Source organism: Bacillus rossius, chromosome 10 (genome assembly GCF_032445375.1).
Source record: "Bacillus rossius redtenbacheri isolate Brsri chromosome 10, Brsri_v3, whole genome shotgun sequence".
NCBI classification, from domain to species: Eukaryota; Metazoa; Arthropoda; class Insecta; order Phasmatodea; family Bacillidae; genus Bacillus; species Bacillus rossius.
The window spans coordinates 31116602-31139404 of NC_086337.1; the positions used below are offsets into that span (position 1 = coordinate 31116602).

Here is a 22803-nt window from a genome sequence, read left to right on the forward strand (position 1 = left end):
CTGCAAGATGGCGATGGCGTCTCTTTTCCTTCCTCCTTCTAACTATTTACTTTCAGTCCCTAGCAACCAAGGAGCTATAGCTATCAGCAAACCGAATAGACTGCATAGTGAAATAAAACTTGGATGTTAGCGTGTAAGAGTGCTGAACTATGACCAAATGAATAAAGTTTCAAAAGAATAATGCTTAGAAGACTGTTCAGGCCGAGTGTAAATGTTGAATTTTAATTTCTCGCCCGCAGCGTTGGAATCGTGACGCTGCTGCTCCCATGCCATCTTGTGACCAGTTCGTTCTCGTTTGTTTTCGCTTCGGTAGGTCGTCCGTGCGCGACAGTAGAAGTTTGTGTTTATTATTAATTATACAGTCCGCTATGTCGATTGAGCCCAGACATTTGGTCCTCCGGGCCGGATCCAAGATCCTACAACATTTATTGTTAGTCGTTTACGTGTTTTCGTCTCGTCTTGTGTCGTCTTTCGGTCACGTGCGTTGTGCCGGCTTTGTGCGCCGTGGAATCGTGGTTGTATTACCGGGATAATTTAAGGAGGCAAATCGACATCGAAACAATATATATAGATTTGGAGAAGAAAACGTGTTTTGTTTTATTATAATAAAATATTGTACATGTACGTATTGACGTGGTGATGAAGCTGTGACGTCAACACTTGCAGTACGAGTTATATCGATTGTTCGAGATGGCAACCAATCAATCGTAATTGTGTGGTCGTTCACGTCCATTTGTTTACGTTTTGCACGTGTTCTTATCTCGTGCACGTCATGTCTGAAAAGGCAGAAGTTCTCATTAGCCGACTGGAGCGAGCTGAGAACAGATTACAACGAGCCGCAGCCTTAGCTAACAAGTTTGAGACTGACAACTCACAGCGGGGACTGTTTATATCTACCTGCCGAGATCTACCAGACCTATAACTTGGCTTTGAACAGGATCACCTGACACTCGAATTGACGTGCAAGGACAAACCACATGTTGACCTCGCCAAGCACACAAATAGGTTAGATGAATTTTATGACCGCTACTATGTCATAATGTCAATCCTTGACACTGCAGTATGTGATTCAAAACAAACTCAGGTCTCCAAAGGTTCTTCACCTGCACCGCGAGTGTCACTACCTTCAATTAAGCTACCATGTTTTGCAGGTAAAATAGCCTCTTGGACCAACTTCGCTAACTTGTTTCAAACACTTATTCTTGATAATCGTGACCTGTCAAATGTGGAACGGTTCGCATACCTAAGGCTATCCTTGGAGGGTGAGGCCCTGTCATTAGTGCAGTCACTGCCATTGACAGGTGACAATTTTGAGGTGGCATGGACATTATTGGGGAGAAGATACGATAACCGGCGGTTGATAATATCACATCACCTAGATGCCATATTGCAGGTTCCTGTTGCCACCTTGACCTCAGTGGTTACCCTGCGTAGTTTTCTATCTACAATTGGTGAGAATGTGGCAGCTTTGCAAGCACTAGGACTACCGATAGATCAGTGGGACCTATTATTGCTTCATCTGCTTGAGAAGCGTCTTAGCGGAGATTTACGAAGGTTGTGGGAGTTGCGTTTTCAAGAGTTGGAAACACCAGCACTTCAAGACTTTGTGGTATTCCTGGAAAAACAGTGCAGATCCGTAGAAGCAGTGGGTGTCAGTGGGCGCGGCCAGGATACCAAACCCGGGCCTTCAAAGGTAGTCATCAACCGCACAACACAAGGTCAATGGCACAATGCATCTGGCACATACTTTGTTGCATCATCTTCAGCTTGCTGTATGTGTAATGGAAAACACCCTCTGTACCAATGTTCGGTTTTCACTAAACGAAACGCAAGGGACAGATTCGCATTTGTTAAGGATCAAAAATTGTGTATAAACTGTTTAAAGCCCCATCATACTGTGAAAAGATGCCCATCGTCACTTTCATGTAGTCATTGTCCTTCTCGCCATCATTCCTTGCTGCATTTTGAAAGCACTGAACATCGGCAGAAAGAGGTCAGCAACGAGCCACCTGATGAGGAGGTTGTGGTAGACAGTGACACACCTACATCGGTCCTGTCCTCATTCTCCGGAGGATCTACTTACACCATAGTGTTGCTCTCTACAGCATTGGTGGAAGCTCAAGACACGTCGGGAGCATTTCAGCAACTCAGAGTACTGTTGGACTCTGGAAGCCAAGCCAATTTCATCTCTTGAGGGTGCCGTTAATCAATTGGGGCTTCGTCGACGAAGGACATCGCAGCCTCTTCAGGGTATTTCCCAAACACCACTCACGATAGCACGTGGGGTTGTTTCATGTTTGATCAGACCTAATGGACAGGAAGGGCCTAACTTCTCAACAGAAATGCTAGTCCTTTCTCAATTAACAGGTCTTATCCCATCATCACCATTGAAAACAAACAATTGGCATCATCTAAACCATTTGAGGTTAGCAGACCCTTCATATGCCTTTCCCGATTCTGTTGACTTGCTGATAGGCGCAGAACTGATTCCAAATATCTTGACAGGGAGGAAACTAGAGGGCCTTCCTGGCACTCCTGTTGCCTTAGAATCAAGCTTCGGATGGTTACTTATGGGTAGAGTAACAAACACCACTGAAACTCTCTTTCCCACTGCTGAAATTACATCCCTGTTTGTTTCTTCTTGTAATGAGACTCTAGATGCTGCTGTAGAACGTTTGTGGCAGCTGGAGGATCTGCCAGATGTCAAGCTCACTCCCACGCCAGACGAAAAGGAGTGTGAAAGCATTTTTAGCCAAACATGCACCCGACTTGAAACCGGTAGATATGTTGTCACATTGCCCTTCAAGACCGTCGATCCAGATCTAGGGGATTCGCACAGTTCAGCGCTTCGTCGCTTTCAGTCCTTAGAGCGCCGTTTGAATCGACAACCGGAAGTGAAGAAACAATATGTGGATTTCATGGATGATTACCTAGCCAGTGGACACATGAGTCCTAATGGTTCTCATGAGGTTCCTGCCAAGTCATACTTCATCCCTCATCATTGTGTTCAGAAACCTAGTAGCACTACCACGAAATTAAGGGTAGTCTTTGATGCGTCTGCTAAGACCAACTCAGGATATTCGCTCAACGACACATTGTTAACCGGACCTAAGTTACAATGTGACATTGTGAATGTATTGCTGCAGTTTCGGATTCCCACAATTGTATTTACCGCTGACATCAAACAGATGTACCGTCAAATTTTGGTACATCCCGACCACAGAAATTATCAGTGTATCCTGTGGCGAGCAAGTGAGGATCAACCAGTACAAACATACAAATTGAATACTGTTACCTATGGCATTTGTTCGGCTCCCTACCTGGCTCTACGCACACTACATCAGCTGGCTGAGGATGAAGGGGGAGATCTCCCGTTAGCTGCTAAAGCTCTGTTACAAAACACTTACGTTGATGACATTGTCACAGGGACCAATGATTTGCAGTCAGCTCGAAGCCTGAGGAAAGACCTCCAACAGTTACTTTCGCTTGGTGGTTTTCAACTGCGGAAGTTCGCCAGCAATTCTACTGAACTCCTCAATGACCTACCTCCAGAAGCTGTACTACACCCTTCTGAGACATATTCATTTGATGATAGCTCCTCTGTAAAGGTCTTAGGGTTACACTGGAACCCGATTCAGGATACCTTTTCATATGACTTCCAATTTCGATCACTTGTACTCACGAAGCGGGGGATTTTGTCCGAAATAGCTCGCATTTTCAACCCGTTGGGGTGGTTGTCGCCTATGATGCTTCTAGCCAAGCACCTGATGCAATGTCTGTGGTCAGTAAACATTGGATGGGATAGTCCTGTTCCATCCGACATAGCAGCAAAATGGGAAATTATAAGAAGTGAGCTGTCTTCGTGTTCTGCCATTGCCATTCCTCGCTGCACCAACAAGCATCATCCTCAGTCCCTTATCGAACTACATGGATTTGCTGATAGCTCTGATAAGGGATATGCTGCAGTTGTGTACCTGCGCCTGGTGTCCGCCTCAGGTGTAATTTCAACCCAGTTGTTACTTGCAAAATCCAAGGTTGCCCCTTTGAAACGAGTGTCTCTCCCTATGCTTGAACTATGTGCAGCTCTCCTCTTGGCACGTTGCCTACATACTCTGATCGAAGCATACTCCCCTGAGTTGCCAATGAGAGAAGTATACGCTTGGACTGACTCATCAGTTGTTTTAGCCTGGATCCAAGCGTCCCCACATCAATAGAAAACCTTTGTGGCCAATAGGGTAAGCAAAATTCAGGATTATACATCCTCAAACTGCTGGCGTCATGTTTCTAGCGCAGACAATCCTGCTGACTGTGCCTCGCGTGGCCTCACTCCTGCACAATTAGTACAGCATCCACTTTGGTGGTCCGGCCCTCCTTGGCTTCGTCAGCCCGAAGAAAACTGGCCTGTCTCCCCAATCACGATATCTGAGGAAGCCCACTCTGAGAAACGTTCGTCTGTTGTTCATCACACTGTCATAGAGTCATCTCCGTTAGCTACGTTAATGGACAAATTCTCCTGCCTGCGTAAAGTAGAAAGAATAGTGACTTGGTGTCTTCGATTTAGCTATAATGCACGTCCGAACCGCGCAAGAATTCTAGGTCCACTACAAGCTAAGGAAGTGCAATCTGCATTTAAGATCTTGATCAAGGAAACACAAACTGACTTCTCTGAGGAATTTGTCAGACTCTCACGCAACCAGTTATGCACTCCCGCCATTCAGAGTTTGACACCCTTTGTGGATGGTGATGGTATTCTACGGGTGGGCGGTCGGCTTCAGAATTCTGCCTTACCGTCGGATCAGAAACATCCCATACTACTTCCTAAGAACAGTCGCCTAGCTGTTCTCCTCATTGACAAGCTCCACCAGGAATTCCTGCACCCAGGTGCCCTTACGGTACAGTCACTGCTCCAGCAAGAGTTTTGGATCATAGGTGCCAGGAATTTAATTCGCCGGCGCTTGAAAGCGTGCCTAAAATGCTTCAGAACTCGTCCAAAGAGTGTTTCACCTGTCATGGCTAGTTTGCCAGCATCTAGAGTGTCTCAGGCTAAACCCTTTCTCCACACCGGTGTTGATTACGGTGGCCCCTTGTCCATTACCATGGCCAAGGTAAGAAAACCTCGACTTCTCTCAGCATACATCTGCCTGTTTGTGTGCTTTACCACTAAGGCCATACATATTGAGCTTGCATCTGACCTATCTACAGATGCCTTCCTCGCTGCTTTACGACGCTTCATTGCGCGACGAGGACACTGTGCCCACATATATAGTGACTGTGGCACCAATTTTGTTGGTGCGAATCGTAAATTGACTGATCTTGCAAGATTTTTGGCTGATGCCACCACGAAGAAACTCTTTGTTGAGACTGCAGCTCCCAAAGGGACAACCTGGCATTTCAATCCACCCGCTGCTCCACACTTTGGCGGATTATGGGAGGCAGGGATTAAGAGTGTGAAATCCCTTCTACTGAAGTCTGTAGGACTGCAACTGCTCACCTATGAAACTATGCACCGTGTTGGCTCAGGTGGAAGTATCCCTAAATTCCCGACCTCTGTGCGCACTGTCAACTGATCCCAATGACACATCTGCATTGACCCCAAATCATTTCCTAACCTTTGGGCCTCCACAAGTGCTCCCAGTTAACGACACTACTTCAACTCCTGTGAACAGGTTACAGCAATGGTCCCTGGTCCAGCAAATCCATCAATCCTTTTGGAAGCGATGGCACCAGGAATACCTGCATCACCTCCAACAGAAGAAAAAATGGATCAGTGGAGACAAGAATGTGACCGAAGGACAACTAGTGCTCATCAAGGACTCAAACCTGCCCCCACTGCGTTGGCGGGTAGCCAGAATTGTTAAGGTCCATCCTGGCAAGGATGGAGTCGTGCGTGTCGCAGAAGTTCGCACTCCTCATGGCACATTCACTCGACCTGTAGTGAAATTGTGTCCCCTCCCCATTCAGTAACTCTTGAGGATGGAGTTGGTGGTCTGTACATAGTGTGACTAGTGTTTGTTGTTAATAACTTTGTTTTTGAACTGTGGACACTTCAAGGTGGGCGGGATGTTCAGGCCGAGTGTAAATGTTGAATTTGAATTTCCCGCCCGCAGCATTGGAATCGTGACGCTGCTGCTCTCACGCCATCTTGTGACCAGTTCGTTATCGTTTGTTTTCCCTTCGGTAGGTCGGCCGTGCGCGACAGTATAAGTTTGTGTTTATTATTAATTATACAGTCCACTATGTCGATTGAGCCCAGACAAAGACCCTGAAGTTAAAAGTGTGTTGTCTCTGACAATAAGATGTGTAATATCTGTTATACTTTGGTTGTCCTCTTTACAATAAACAATTAAATTCATAATATTGGCTCATGAAATATACAATTTATGTTACAATAATAATAAAAATAATAATATATATAACTGTAAACAGTTGGACTGGTTACAGGGAAATCTCAGTTTTATAAACGTTTCAGTAAACGAAACCATTTTTTCTCCAATAAATAGCCAAGATGTTTTTTTATTGTAGGTATGTAATTGTTTTTAGTTTATAGTTTGCTATACGACGAAATTCGTAATTATAGTTTAAGCTCTCGAAATCTCGAAATTCTTTCAATGTCACTGTGTTAATTATTTAATTTACATATCTTTCTCAGATAAATCATATTATAAATACTTACGTAATAGTAGCCTAATTTTATTTTTCACTGCTAGTATTTTTGAGCCGTATTAAATTAATTTATAACTTTTGTGAATATTCGTAATACTGTTCGAATCCATGTACGTGCAACGATTCCGGGTTCGGGTAATTGTGGATTCGAACCGTACCCGAAAATATCGGGTACTCGCACATCCCTAATTGCTATATTGTCTTTCTTCTGTGGACGGAACTGAGGTGTAAGTTGCATTCAGGGGCTCAGGGTTTGTGTTGGTATAGCTGGCATTCCGGCGCGCTGCGTCTTGCACTGTGGCGTTGTGGTCGCAGGTCGCGAACCTCGCCTGCAGCATGTCCAACAACGAGGACGGGGTGAAGATGGTGCGGTACGCAGCCGCCCAGATCGAGAACCTGTGCCCTCAAGTCATCAACGCGGCTCGCATCCTGGCGGCCCGGCCGCGATCCAAGGTGGCCCAGGAGAACATGGATGTGTTCCGAGACGCCTGGGAGAACCAAGTGCGCATCCTGACGGAGGCCGTGGACGACATCACCACCATCGACGACTTCCTCGCCGTTTCTGGTCAGTCGAGATGAAAGTGGGGAAATATTCTTCACAAATACAATCAAGTATTTTTTTTTTTTTTTTTTACTACAGGAGAATTCCGTTATAGCGAGCATGGTAATAGCGAGAACACGGCTATAACGAGGTCTTTTTGAGAAATTTACGGCGTGATCGCGTGAAGCGCACTTTGGTTATTTGTCTGCTTTATCTCCACCCCTCTCGCTCGCCACTAGACATCTTGCCATTGACACCTATCACATTCTTCAGCCTTGCAACATCTGCTTGATGTCTGCAGTGAAGACAATGGTATGTAGTCTGAAGGATAACATGATATTTATAATCTCCTTTTGGAGTTTAGGACCTGTCAGCAAGGCATCGTTCAATGAGGTCCCCGACGAATCCTTCGCTGATGCGTCAAAAACTACTCGGAGCTTTGTTGTCGAACTATCTGTTTTGACCAAACAGTGATGCGGAAGATACTACATTTGCGACGGTGTTCCCACAGGTGACTTGATAGCCTCCATGTGCCCCTTATCCAAAAAATCTTTCATGAAATCACAATAGACATGATGTAATTTTGGGTCCTTCTGAAGGCGAGTCTGAAGCCTGTGGCCTACTGATCCCAAACATTTGAGTTTCAGAACGAAATGGCAAGGACACAGTGTACCTGCCTAAGTGATCTCGTGAGTGGGTGCGCACAAAATGCTCTTCATATTGAATGTCCTCTGGTGACTGATGTTTAGAAGGGGGAAACTCCTCTAGTTACCAGAACCGGTTCATAATGTCGGGTAATGCCGGAACGATGAGAAGAGAGACACAAAAGGCCTTAGCAGTGGGACACTGGGACTCTACAGGACCCATCAAGACCCATCCCATGAGCGACTCCAAGGCTGCAGGGTCACCCTCGCGTTTGCCCCCTGTTAGAAGACGAGGGAGTAAATCAGCACCGATGAGCAGATTGATCGGACCAGGTGTATCAAAGGTCGGGTCAGCAAGTTTGAAATGACTCACAGCCTTACGTACCTCCGAGGACAATGGCATACTGGGCAACTGATTCGTTATCCTCGGAAGCACAAATACATCAATAGCAAAGTGAATATCACTATCAATGGGCGAGATTACAACTTAGGTGTACGATTTGGCTACAGTAACCGGGGTGTTGGACAACCCATGTACCGATAAGCCAGCTCTTCTACAAGGTAACCCTAATGTTTGAAGACAGTGTTGAGAAATGAAACTAGCCTGGCTGGCCGTATCCAGTAATGCACGAACGACAACATGTGCTCCAGAAGCAGTAAAAACATGTACCTGAGCAGTAGATAACAGAATTGTCTTAGATGCCAGCTTCATTACTGGAGTAATGGCAGAAACTATTGCACTGGATTCTTCATGGGTAGACAGGGTAGTATCCACATTATCTTCAGCTCCATTAGGCTCGACAGCTCGATTGAAGTGTAACAACGAATGGAGCCGCACTCCACAGCGGCGACAAGCAGACTTTGAGGCACAATGCTTGGCCTGATGAGAAGCGGCTAGACAATTTATGCAGAGCCTATGTTCCTTCACAACAGTATAACGATCTGCAGGGTCTTGCTGCAAAAACTGTGAACATGAGTACAGGTTGTGCGGAGCTCCGCACACAACGCACACCTGCTGGGGACTCACCAAACACTTACAGTAGAACCCTGTTATAATGTTTTTCAAGGGAGCACAAGAAAAAAACATTATAAGCAGGAAAACGTTATAAGCAGGAAATCTCAATTCAGCACTTAACAATGTTCGAGCTTTGTACCAATGGACTCACAAAGCTATGTAAACAACTTTAATGTTAAAACCAAAGATAGTATACTTGATACATGAATTTTCTGAAACAAGCCAACAATTTTTCAACTTCGTCTTGTTCCCTGGTTAAATTTTGTTTGTCTTTAAAGATACACTGCCACATTTTTTGTAAAATTGTCTCACGATTCATGATGACAACATTAAGAGTGAGAATGTCTACTCCTTCGCCACCTGAAAATGTTTAATTTTGGGATTCCTACGTATGAATGAAGAAAAAAAAATATATATATATATATATATTTGTAAGCAAAAGAAAACACTTATAGTTATGCCCTCGCTCAATGGTTGGCAACTTAAATATTGTAGGACTATGTACGTGCATCTGAATACCCACTGGAATGGCAAGGAAGAGAAGAGTTGACTAAGGATGCCAACTGACACGTAACTATGAACATTGTGTACCTTCAGTATATTGCATAAAATTGTATTTTAACAAACTTCATGTATTGTATGGCAGTGATTGTAAACATATATAAAGGAAATTTTTTATCGTACGTGTTGGAATAATTTGGTTTTAAAACATTTTTCCCCCATTTAATGAATGAGAAAGCAAACATTATAAGCAGGAAATTACACTATTTATGAACATTATAAGCAGGAAATAAATACATTGTCCTTATGGGGGAAATATTGGGACTTTAAAAATATGACATTATAAGCAGGAAAACATTATATGCAGGAACATTATAACAGGGTTCTACTGTATACGTCTGCATGCGACTAGGCGTCCATCTAGGCAGTGGTTGTGGCTTCCACCTGGGTGCCGGTACGGATCTAGAGTTAGGTCGGGATGAACGTACTGCCTCATGCGCATTGCAGTGCTTCTCAAGGAATGCTATGAAGTCACCGAGGGTGGGGAATTCATTAGATAAAGTCATTTCCCACTTAGTGCGCAACACATTGTCCAAACATTTACAAAGAATTGGAAGCAGTATCAAATTCCATTGATCGACCGGGACATTCATGGCCTTTAAAGCAGAAATATATTCGGTAATAACCGATAACAGATGTCGTAAGGATTTAGGATTGTCGAGTGATGCAACTGGTGCTTGTAACAATGCCACAACGTGTATGCTCACAGCAAAATGCTTGTTTTCGTAACGGTTAGTCAACAAATCCCACGCCACACGGAAGTTAGCAGCTGTCATGGGCAGCGCCTGAACCATCCTAAGTGCCTCACCCTGTAAGGAGGTTTTCAGGTACTCAAGCTGTTCAATTGGGGAAACATCACGATTGTTGATAATAAGTGTGGAGAACAAATTGGAAAAGTTCAGCCATTGCCTCTGGTCACCATCAAAACTAGGCAGTGTTATCTTAGGAAGTGCTACACGAGGACTGGTGCTCGGACCGGTCAGGGGCAGCAAGTCACTGGAAGAGGGACCTGACAAGCTGTCAAGTACGGCTATCACATCAAAATATTTAGCTTCAAATTCATCCATGCGAGCAGCATGGTCGTCCAAACTGAACTCATCGAGGGTGTCAGATGCGGCCTCAACTGTGACATTGAATGCATCAAAGTGATCGCGGAGCTGAGCAAGGTCTCGTACAGTGGCCAAGAACAAGCCCTGCTTGGCTGGGTCAATGCGTACGGCTTGTGCAAGGTCGTGCGCTCTCTTCATGCGACCTTCCGTCAACTTAAGTCTAACCATTGCCGCCCGTACGGCCGCCATTGTGACAACGACGTCACGAGACTAATATGTGAGGTTAGGGCACCACTACAACTGAAAACTATGACCTCTACAAATAATAAGGAAATCTCAAGCACAGAACAGCGAAACGACACAAGGTACCTGGGAGCCCCACACCAGCAAACAAACAATAAACAGATGCCCATTCCAGAATAACGAAGTGGATAATCAGCCTTAACTGGGGACAACCGTCCAATAATCCACAGCAACGACAACTAAAATAACACAAAGACTTGACGAGGCACTGAGAGCATCGCCATACAATATAGGAGACTTGCGATGTGATAATTTTGCCGGTATCCCACGACGTCACACCATGTGCGCGATCGCACCATATCAAAACGTACCTAAGTGGTCTGTAAAAACACAAACAAAAACGCACTTAGGTATGGAGTGCATAACGGACAAATCTCTTGCACCACAAAAGAAGAATACGAAATGCAACGAAACAAAGTAACAAAACTTGTCGCCGAGACGAAAAACAGCGCGAGTACCGAACCGTACCGCGTGGGCAGAGACAAAGCGAAATTAACACCGCCAAATTACGACGAATCCCGGAACAGATCCGGCCCGGAGGACCAAAAATGTTGCACGAAGAGATGTGGACTGAAATAATCAGCAGATGCAACATTTGTAAGCAACTATAGTTAGATTGAAACGAGTCGCGATAATAACCAACATCCACTCACCACCATGTTGATTATCAGACTGTCCTCTTCCTGTGCGCAGGTGCACCAACCTACTTCCTGGCCACTCCAGAGTGACCAACCACAATGCCCTGCTGGGCGGGAAGTTTAAAATGTTCAAAGTCTATACACTACACTAAACATGCTCAAATTATATACACAGAAAGTCGGAACATATACGGTATCAGAACTTACAAGCAGTCATGTATATTCCAGACATTCCCGTTACGTTTATACATTCGTGAGTTTACGTTTTTCCCTTGTGCATTTTAGATTGTCTCCTGCTATAATTACTCTGACTTTTACACGCCTAGGCTTAAATTATTACATGTATAGAAATAAAAACCAATGAGTGTTTAGTTTGAGGTTGGACCAAGTTGTTTACTTATATTATTTGTGTATTTTTAACTCATGTGTTCACTTTAAAATGCCTAAACGATTTTTGAAAAAATCGCTTATTATTATGTCGGTAAGATCGAAAAATATTATTCATATTTCATCATTTCATCAGTATGTAATTCGTATTTAAATATAATTTCTATATAACACAATTTACCAAAAAAAAATACAGAGCAAAGCTCGGTCATCCAGGTACTATACATTTATAAAACAAGTCAGAAACTGTTCTGAAACACATGCTTATGTAGGTGAAGATCACCGTATTTACCCGCGTATGGGTAGCATATTTTATGCCAATTTTTATTTTAAAAAAGTGAAGTGCGATTATTCTGCAAATTTATAACTTTGGGTAAAAAAAAACTTTATAAATGCTGTGTGTCTTGAGTATATGTATAAATAACTCCCCTGTGTTGGTTTTTAATAATTATGTTACGAGTAAGTATAAAGTGTTCAGTTAAAATATATGAGCAGTGTGTAAAAAGTGGCCCCGCGAGTGACATGACTTGGTTGGCAGGCATTTGGCTTGAGAGGAAATCTAAAAATAAACCAGCGAGTTTGTGTGTGGGTTCTGTGAGTATGTGTGGCCATGTAGTGGTGTTGAAGGTTGTCCCTCCCTCCCTCCCTCCCTGTCCAACCTTTTGAAAATGTCCCTGAACTGGCAAAATCTCCATCCACTGTCTATTAGAGAAAAATTTTTAAGATGCAACTGTGACCCAACATAATTGTTTTTTTGTGTGAGATTTCTCAGCTTTCAAATGCAACATTCCATGACAAAACTACAGCCATCGTTGGTGATTTGAAAGCCACACTTCAAAGCAAATTACCTTAAAAGGAAATGCAGTATATTAACTTATTATCGTTACTAAGTAAGGTTATTTGAAGTACACATCATGTGCAGCTGATTATATATATATATATATATATATATATATATATATATATATATATATATATATATATAATATATATATATTATATTTATATATATATATATATATTATATATATATATATATATATATATATTATATATATATATATTTGTGATTTCGTCGTTAACAAAATTTGACTACCCCTACCTATAGCTGTGAAGTTACAATCAGGGGCCTATTCCACCAATAAACTTTGCAACTTTTCACTTTGCACTTTTGTTTCTTACTTCTGTTCCACGAAAATTAGAATTCGCAAAGCAAAAATTGAAAAGTGCAAAGACTTTGCACTTTTGAACGTGTTTCTGTTCCACAATAATCTCTCTCTGCATAACTCATCTATAAATATTTGCAAAGTTTTCAGAGGTTTTGCAAATATCATTTTGCTTTTGCAGTTTAACTTTTTATTGTGTGATCTTATTTAAATAATTTGTTTGAGGTGGTTAAAAGTGTTGTTTGTTATAAATTTATCATCTAAGTAATTATTTTATTTAATTTAATGTGGTTGAGAGAAATGAAAACATAGTAACATAAACACATAACCTACAAAAGTAAAAGAAGGAAAATGAGGAGGCATATTTTATTGCATTCAAGTGATGAATCTGATAAAGATGACAGAGTTCCAGTAAGGAAAGTGTACAGATTAAGAATAAATTTCATGATTGACAATGATATTCATTGTGCTTTTAAAAGAACGTCAGTCCATTCCTTCTCCTTTTGTTTCTGTGTTACTGTATTCGAGATACTTGCAAATAATATATCTTTTTTTTTTTTTTATAAGTTCTAATACTGCTAATTTTTTTTATGCACAACTTCTATTTTCTTACTCATCATGCACTCTATAACCTACAAACTAGGTAACAGTAATGTAAACAATTGAATAAAATAATGCAAAGACTTTGCAGACTGGCTGTTGTTGGAATGCAAAGAAGTTAAAAAAAATTTGGTGGAACACATTTACTTTGCACTTTTCAGTTATATGCAAAGTGCAAATTGAAAAGTTGCAAAGTTTATTGGTGGAATAGGCCCCTGGCCACGTACCCATTTGCTTTTTCCGCACGATAAGCTTGGTTGGGAGAAAGCCGACGGGGAAGATGGCCGATTGTGAAGCGTGCGTGTCGGAACGCTCGTGTCCGCAGAGAACCACATCCTGGAGGACGTGAACAAGTGCGTGCTGGCGCTGCAGGAGGGCGACGCTGACACGCTGGACCGGACGGCCGGAGCCATCCGCGGCCGCTCCTCGCGCGTCTGCAACGTGGTGGGGGCGGAGATGGACAACTACGAGCCGGGGATATACACGGAGCGCGTGCTGGAGGCAGTGAAGGTGCTGAGGGATCAAGGTGAGCCGTCGTCGCTCCTCCCCCGACCGGCGGTGTGTCTGGTGTTTTGGCCATTTTTTTTTTTTTATACCGAGATGCCCCAGATGAGATAGTCTTTTTTTTTTTTTTAAAGCAAAGGCAGTGTTTTTTATTATAAACTAGCGGTCCGCCTCCGGCTTCGCCCGTGGTGCATGAATAGTGTATAGCACTCGGGGATCACGTACATGTCAAACCGTGAAAGAATTTTTGAAATCGGTCCAGTAGTTCATGAGATTAGCGCGTTCAAACAAACAAACGCTTCAGCTTTATAATATTAGTATAGATAAGATTTTTGTAGTAGGTTCATAGTTTAAAAAAAAAAAAAATTTAAATGTGTAAACTTGAGCTGTTGCTGGATATCAAAATAATTAACACTATACAGCTTTTGACTGGGCCTGAAACCATCGAATGCAGACCATTCTTTGTGCTAGGTCATATTTAGATTATCTAGTTTACCTAATCCTATTTTGTTTAGATGTTAAAAATATTTTTTAGTAACTGCTTGTTGACTATGTACTTTATCATCATTCATCAATAAACCTTGCATGCTGGTACCAATGTTTACAAGCTATGTACAAACTACCGTATTTACCCGATTGCAAGACGACTCGAATGCAAGACGAGGTCAACTTTTTAACCTTTATAAACCAGAAAATAGTATATAACAAGCTATAAATAAACATTTTACATAACATATGTTCGAGAGCCTTTCTTTATAAAAGAATTTGATGTTCCTCGCCTTTCAACACTATCCATTTTAGGTTCCTGCAATTTACCGCATTTGTTTATTAACGAAAATAAACAATTTCGTTTACATAGAATAACATTGTTAAAACGTATACAACACTTTGGGTTACTAAAATTGTTACAGCGCTCGCAACATAGTGGAGATATCATGTACTACAAAATTCAGCATGAGAAATGACCTGGTTTACCAAGTCTAGGTTTCACGTCTTCTTTCGTGCATACTTTATCTATGGCGTGAGCGCAAATAAACAAAGCATGGCGACTAGTACCGTAGATGTTTTTTATAATCTTTTTGCGTACAAATTAGCTTTAAATTGTACTGTATTTTTCATTAAATGATTATAATGTTAATAGTTATTTATTGCCTGTACCCATAAAAGTAACCATAAAAGTAATTTCACATTGTATTAGCCTAAAAATGTGGGACAAACTACCATCAAAAATCAAGATTTTCAAATGCAAGACGAATGTGAAATTTTTTACCGTTGCCGGGAGAAAAATAATCGTCTTGCATTCAGGTAAATACGGTATGTGTTAGATAGGAAAACATTGTATAGTCAAACCTGCACATTATGTGGTTTCAACTCAGAGTAAAAATTCTAGATGGGTCAGACAAAACTCAAAGAAATTAAGTGAAGTAAGAGAGTGGGAATCCCGAGATTGTTTGCCACCCATCAAAGCAAGCCGGGTTCCAATCCCGGCGGAGTCAACCCGGATATTTCGCAAGTAGGAGACCTTGGGATGTTGCCTTGAGTCTGTGGTTTTTGTCAGGGTGCTGCTGTTTTCACCACCTGTGCATTCTGTCAGTGCTCCATTCTCATCTCGTCATCCTGTATCTATAATAACTTAATGTCAACAAGATGTTGACGAGCTGTTAACAGGATGTAATGTGTCCTCATTGGGGAAAGTCTGGGAATGTAATTTACATCTTGGAAAATTCATGGAAAATCCCCAGTGAAAGTAATTTGAGAAGAAAATTTCATGCTCCAGTGTGCTCAGTTTTTTTTTTTATCAAAAATGTGTTTTGGGGCATAGTCATAGATTCTATAAATGGTGTATACATTCAAGGTTATGTTTTAATTAGGTCAGCTATGGGATGGTGAAGGCTGTATTCTTATTATTTCTTTCAGAAAATTTCAAAATAGGTAAATTGCTATTAAACATTAGTCAGGGAAATTTGCAATTTTGGGTCATGGGAAGTCAGGGAAAAATTATTACAGATTTATTTGGCAACCCTGTTTAATACTCATTTCATTTCACAACAAATTTTCTGTCATTTTCATATTGTTACTTGTTTTATGTGAAACTTTGTGTTCCTTGCATGTAATCGGAAAGCAGAAGACATAGTTTGGCTTTTGAATTTTTTTTATTTTGTTTCATTTTTGTACCACAGTGATGCCCAACTTTGCTCAGCGTGTGGAAGTGGCAGTTGATGCATTGTCTTCAAATCCCCCGAAGGATGTTGATGAAAACGAGTTCATTGATGCTTCTAGGCTGGTTTATGATGGCGTGAGGGAAATACGCCGTGCGGTGTTGATGAACCGAGTGAGTTACACAGTGCATATATACTTGATTTTCAAGTTTTGTTCACTTGTTTTTCTGATATTGGTAGATTAGTATCTAGTGATTTGTGAAAATGCATGTCCAGTAATTTAAAAATGATAGGCATCTGGCTTAAATTTTAATTGCTGATTGGATTGTGTATTGTGATAAAATAGTAGTGTTTTTTTTATATTATTTTACATCAAAGTGAGCACTTTTAAATTAATGGTCTATTTGTAAAATTTGTTTACAATTTGTGTCATTTCTATTGCCAAGACCATTATGAATGTGTATGCAGTTCCACCTCCAATCATATAAACTTACCATGTATAGCCTAATTTAACTTTTAAGTGGTTTTGTTAGAATCAAATTTTTGTTACAGAACCAAGCCTATTTTTTACATTAACTAGGCCTGTACAAACATTTGAATTTTCAAATGTCAAAACGAATAGTTTATTATTCGTATTCGATATGATTTCAATTATTAACACTTCAAAAAAATAACAAATATCCAGTCGTTTACGAATACGGCTTTGCGGGATCACAAAAGTCTGGAAAAAGGGACAACATTTCCACAGGATATTTGTAATGTTTTGGGATTATTTATGTGGAGTTTTTTGCTACATCTGGCCATATGAATTTTGAGTAAAGCCGGATTTAACTCAGTAATTTGGAATCATTACTAACACCCACATTATCAGCTAATTTATTTAACCGAGAAGAGAGTTTGGCAGGTCGTTAAAAATAGATTAAAACTGTAGCATACTGGTAAGGATAAATACTTGTCCATAAAAAGTGAAACACTGCATGGATATTAAAGTTGACCGTTTTCAAATTGGAGGATAGAACCAGGACATACGAGATTTGTGTTTAGTTTCCTTAAGAACGGGACAGCGAAGAGAAAAAGCTTGTATGGATAGTGTGGAAAACATTTGGTCGCATAATCATAGCAAAAACTCCTAAAGCCTAACAACCTACGACAAAGTTTTTTTAGTTAATAATACACAGCGAACGATGACTACTAGATACAGTTCCGCGCACACACTCACACTCCTAGCGCAGTGACAGCTCAGGCAATTATCTTGTCATGTGTGGCGGGAAAAAAAAGTCAGACTAAGAGGAGAAAAAACTTTCCCTCTTTTACCAGGCATACATACACTGGACAGAAAAAAAGAGGAACATTCTTAGCAGCTACTGTGTTCCTACACTTTAGTTAAAACAAGTCAAAATATATAATCCATTAATGTTAATATGTTTGAATATAAATAATAATTAATGTTCAATTGAAAAATACAAGTACATTAAAAAAAAATTTCAGGCCTACATCATAATGAAGTTTCTTCACACATACTATAATTGCCTTACATATTTGCTTTGCACTGTTTATTATTAAAAAGGTTTTTGTGTAGATCATATTTTGATTAACATAAAATATAATTATTTATATTTTCCTTTCAAAATTTGAATTTTTCAAAAAAAATGTTATTTATAGTAATTTTAGCTGACTTAACCTAACTAACCTTTTACTTTAGTATTATTTATCTAATTTCCCAGAAGCCATGACACTACACATTTACTTTTTCTTTCAATATTTATTTGCTATATGTGAGAGAAAAATGTTTAATGGGATTTTAATTTTTACTATTTCAGATTTGATATTCATATTTTAGAATAATTTGATATTCATATTTGATTCAAACTAAAAAAAACTGATATTCGTACAGGCCTAACATTATTAACTCATTCATTCAACTCATTGTCATTGACATGTCTGTTTAGGTATTAACAAAACAATTTTAAAAAAATTAAATGATATTTATGTATTTTGCTGAATGAGTTGAACAATAATGTATTTACCTGAATAAGTTTCCTCGCACCCCTAATATTATGTACAAATTTGTTTTTTTGGAATAAGCCTTGCACCAAACTTTTAAAACAGAATTTGTAATAATATTTCTAATTTTTATTAAATGTGTATGCAGAACTTTGGTAACTATTCAGAGTTATAATATAATTGTTTTTTGTTTTTTTTTCTGTAATATTAATAGTATTATTGTACAGGTGTTGATGTCTGTTGGATATTGGTTTAAGCACTCCTTATTCTAGCACAAGTGTACTACTAAATGTATCAATATTTCCAGTAATAATCTTTTTGCAAATACACGTCCCTACAGACATTGGGCAATAAATATTTTATTTAGGGATTAACTGTAAATGATAGTATGGTTACCATGATGCAAGGAAAAAGCGTGAAGAATATAAAAATGGCTACCGATCACAGCTGTTTGGTTTAATGCAGTGAAACACCATTAACATCCCAGCCATGAATAACCAAAATTAGTGGTGCACCGATGCGGATACCGATGAATCTTAATCTGTGATTATGGGTACTTACCAATTAATCGTAATCGGCGATTATCTTAACGATTACTTTGCCGATTATTTACGTCCCGGCGTAATTAAGTAGGTTTTTACCGTGTAATATTTTGTTACACAATTTTTAGGATGAAATACGGTAATATTTGTATATATTACAAAATTCATCTAACTCCGTCATATCATAATTACAGATATTTCGTTAAGTTTAATAAATCTCATTGCCTCGAACAATAAAAGATTTTTCCTACACGTTTATTTACGTTTAGTCTTTTGTTTAGTGGCCTTGTACATTATCTATAGCCAGAGACGTAAAATATATGGCACACAATCAAAATACCACAAACAGTTGCAGTGGATTCTATGACAATCGATCTTTTCGAGTCGTAGTAGCGGTTCAAAATCGTGGTCCCGATACCTTCTAGTTTTTATCACTGCGTTTTACAAACTCGTTATGGGCGTCTTTGGTAACATTATCCGTTTGTTATTTGTATGACGTGAGAAGTGAAAAAGTATTTATAATTTTATATATTCAGTCAACATAAATAAAATCACATGTGCTAGTATTGGTTTTTAGTAGGGATGGGTCGATTCGATTCTCCGATTCCTCGATACCACCGATTATTAAAAAATTTGGGTACTCAGTATCGGGTACTAAAAAAGGGCAAGGTAGGTTAGGAATCGGTTAAGTTAAGAAAATACAGTAGTAATATATTTTCGTCTGAACTTTACTTACTTATTTTAATATATCTTACCTGCCGTATGCGCATAAAATTCCTAATAATGCTCATTATGATTAAATATTAATTTTATACGAATAAAAATAAATAAAAACAATGTTACCGGGCATGTTTAACCTCTAATTAAAACTCCACGATCGAAGAACATTATTCCTCACTCATGTATTAGACGTAAATAAATTGTAAAAAGAGTTATTAATTTTATTTGCAGTTAAGAAAAGTCCATTGTTTTTTGTGAAGAAAGTGACGGTTATGAAACGAGATCACATCACGTGTCGTCACCATTTTAGTTGTGAGCCATTCAAGGATGATGGCCTCCACAAAATCTCTGGTGGCCATAAAATATAAAGTCAAGTCGAAACGTATCGATTCGTTGCGTACGGGACAAATTGTATAATGAAAGCAACAATCGATAATAAAGAATTATCTGGCCATACCGCCAACAGAGGCTCGTGTTTATTTCTTGCAAAGGAAAACCGTAATAATTACTAGAAAAACACTTGAAAATAGTTTTAGCAAAACAATATTTGTGCCAAATAAATAGCATAAATGCGAAACAATTCACAGTAACCTGGCTAGTCGTGCTATTGAGGTTACTGTGAATTGTTTCGCATTTATGCTATTTATTTGGCACAAATATTGTTTTGCTAAAAATATTTTCAAGTGTTTTGCTAGTTTGTTAGTAAAAAAATGTTCGCCGACTGTCGTTTCAAATTACGATGCGAATGGTCTGATATTGTATCAACATGTCTAAAGTTTGGGAACATTTTCGCATCAATAGTGAAAATTACAAATATGCAATTTGTAATAATGGTAGTGCGCAAATTTCACGGAGCGGTACTTATAAATCTACAACCAATTTAATGAAGCATTTGAAATCCCGGCACACATTACTACCAGAAAAAATAGTCTTTGAAGAAAAACAAACTTTTGTTTACAGCACTGTCACCAACTAAGTCAAAAGGTACCACAGAAAAAAGTAGTGCTACCTTTGAACCCATTTTGAACAAAGATGTTATGTTATCGGCGTTATCGTCTGTTAAAGAACCTTGTCTAAATGTTGAACTTCATTGTGCACAGCCTAGTACTTACTAGCAAACAAACTTTATGTGAAAATGCTTCTTCACTGGTAATTGAAAAAAAAAAAAAAAACCCTCAACATTTAATCCTAAGTCTATAATTATCCTTTATACATGTTATTATCATTATGTAATGCATTCAATTCTTAAGTAGTTTTAATTATGTGACCAGAATTACCAGGAATCGAAAACTGGAATGACTCGGAATCGAGAATCGAAATTTAGGAATCGTTACTGGTATCGGAATCGATAAAAATGTGTACTCAACCCATCCCTAGTTTTTAGTCATTTTTATATAATTATAGTGAGATGGCGAGTAGGGAGAAAAAAAATGAAGTGTGGAAACATTTTTCTATAAACTCAAAAAAGCAGCATGTTTAAATTGTTAAACGGTAATTTCTTGATGCAACCTTATGTGATAGTCAATAATAATGCTAGTTTTCCGCAACAAAAACTTACCCATTGTAAATTACAATTGTTATACTGTAGTTCAAGTTTACAATAACAAATATAAATAGAAGTTAATTTAATTTACACTTTGCAATGACTTAATAGTGTATTTTATATATTTTTACACTGTTATTATAACTGTATTCTCGATTTTACCTAATCTTGTTATTAAATTCACATGGGAATAAAAATTTTTGTGTGCATTATTACACTTAAAAAAATTTCATTATAATCAGTAACTGAATCGGTATCTGCCGATTATTGCTCTCATAATCGGTAATTTAATCGGTAATCGGTAAAGTCATATCGGTGCACCACTAACCAAAATCAATGCTATATGTTAAAAGGAATATAACAAAATATTTTGAGAAATTGTTGAAGAACCACATGCAACAAATACTCACTTTTCAAATTTGATTTTAATACACTCTCACTCAAACACAAATATTCTGTTTCCATCCAGTCACATATATAACTTTCCATGATAACGTACTGTCTTCTCACAGCACGATTTCCCATTTCCTGAACTCATTTTAAGTTTTTTCAGCAAACATTGATGATCGCAACCACTATCAGTTAATAATTAGTGCAAAGTCTATTTCACAGTAACACACAAACCATGTACAAGTGATATCCGTCATCCGTAAATCAATAGCAGGTTAGCCAACCTTGTAGCGTGGTGGAATTCTGCTGTGCAGCGTTGCCATGCGGCGTTGTCAAGTTTAAAATAAGCCGGTTATTCTGGTAAATACAGTATCAAGGGGAAGCTTTTGTGCTAAAAACTAAACTTAATCACCTGTTTGATACAAGAATCAAGCATAGCCTCCTGTGTTTGACTTGTGGATGTTCTGAATACTAACCTTTACAGGGATGGATTTTTGGTGTGGAAATACGAATTTTTCAATGTAGCCAGAAGTATTTCATCCTTCCAATGTATTAAACTTTGCTGCAGCTAAGTATGATATGAGAATGTCATTATGTTTTATACTAGTACTACTTGCACATAACATTTTTTTTATTAAAAAATTTACCTAACATTTGCAAGGAATTTCTATACACCTAAATAGATATATATGTTTTAAATTTAATTTTTAGCTATTTTGCATTCTTCAAACCACATGTAAGTTTCTAGATAGAGGTTCATTACATGCAGAATATTTATCATTCAGTAGTGTGGTACCATGTATTGGGCAAATAGCATTTAAATTTTATTCATGGAAGCAACTGATGATGTAAATTTGGTGTTGAGCTATTTTTATAGCTTATAAATTTTGTAAACTTTTTGTTTGTCTTCCTATAAATGCCAGCCTTATCATTTATCACGTTACACACACACATATTTTATATATATATATATATATATATATATATATATATATATATATATATATATATATATATATATATATATATTCATTCATTCATACATACATTCATTCATTCATTCATTCATTCATCACCATCCACAATTTTTAATTTAAAAATATTAATAAATTATGATAAGGAATGAAGAGAAAGTATCCATGTCCCACAAAAGAGGGCTGCAGGAAATTGAACCTGTAACACCATACTATGATCCGTGAAAAATTGTTGCTGTGGTAACTTATGAATCATAAATGAATGTTTGGCTGATTCCATTGAATTGTTTTTGTCATCACAGAAAACATAAGGCTCAAGTAACCAAAAGGACGATTACAGAGGTGTGTATAACCTTGCTCTGTTGGTCCTAATTACACTTTTGGTTTGTTGAGCTCTAGG

At 38.9% G+C, this 22803-nt stretch overlaps 1 protein-coding gene across 3 annotated transcripts in view; it reads left to right on the forward strand.

Annotated features, from left to right (window-relative positions):
• The window catches only part of LOC134535905 (catenin alpha), a 74522-nt gene that overhangs the window by 33202 nt on the left and 18517 nt on the right, over nucleotides 1-22803 (forward strand). For all 3 annotated transcript variants that reach the window (XM_063375278.1, XM_063375276.1, XM_063375277.1), the window contains exons 10-12: nucleotides 6979-7228; nucleotides 13893-14093; nucleotides 16252-16403. In XM_063375278.1, the coding sequence (XP_063231348.1) occupies nucleotides 6979-7228; nucleotides 13893-14093; nucleotides 16252-16403 (603 nt within the window). The remainder of the gene's footprint in view (nucleotides 1-6978; nucleotides 7229-13892; nucleotides 14094-16251; nucleotides 16404-22803) is intronic.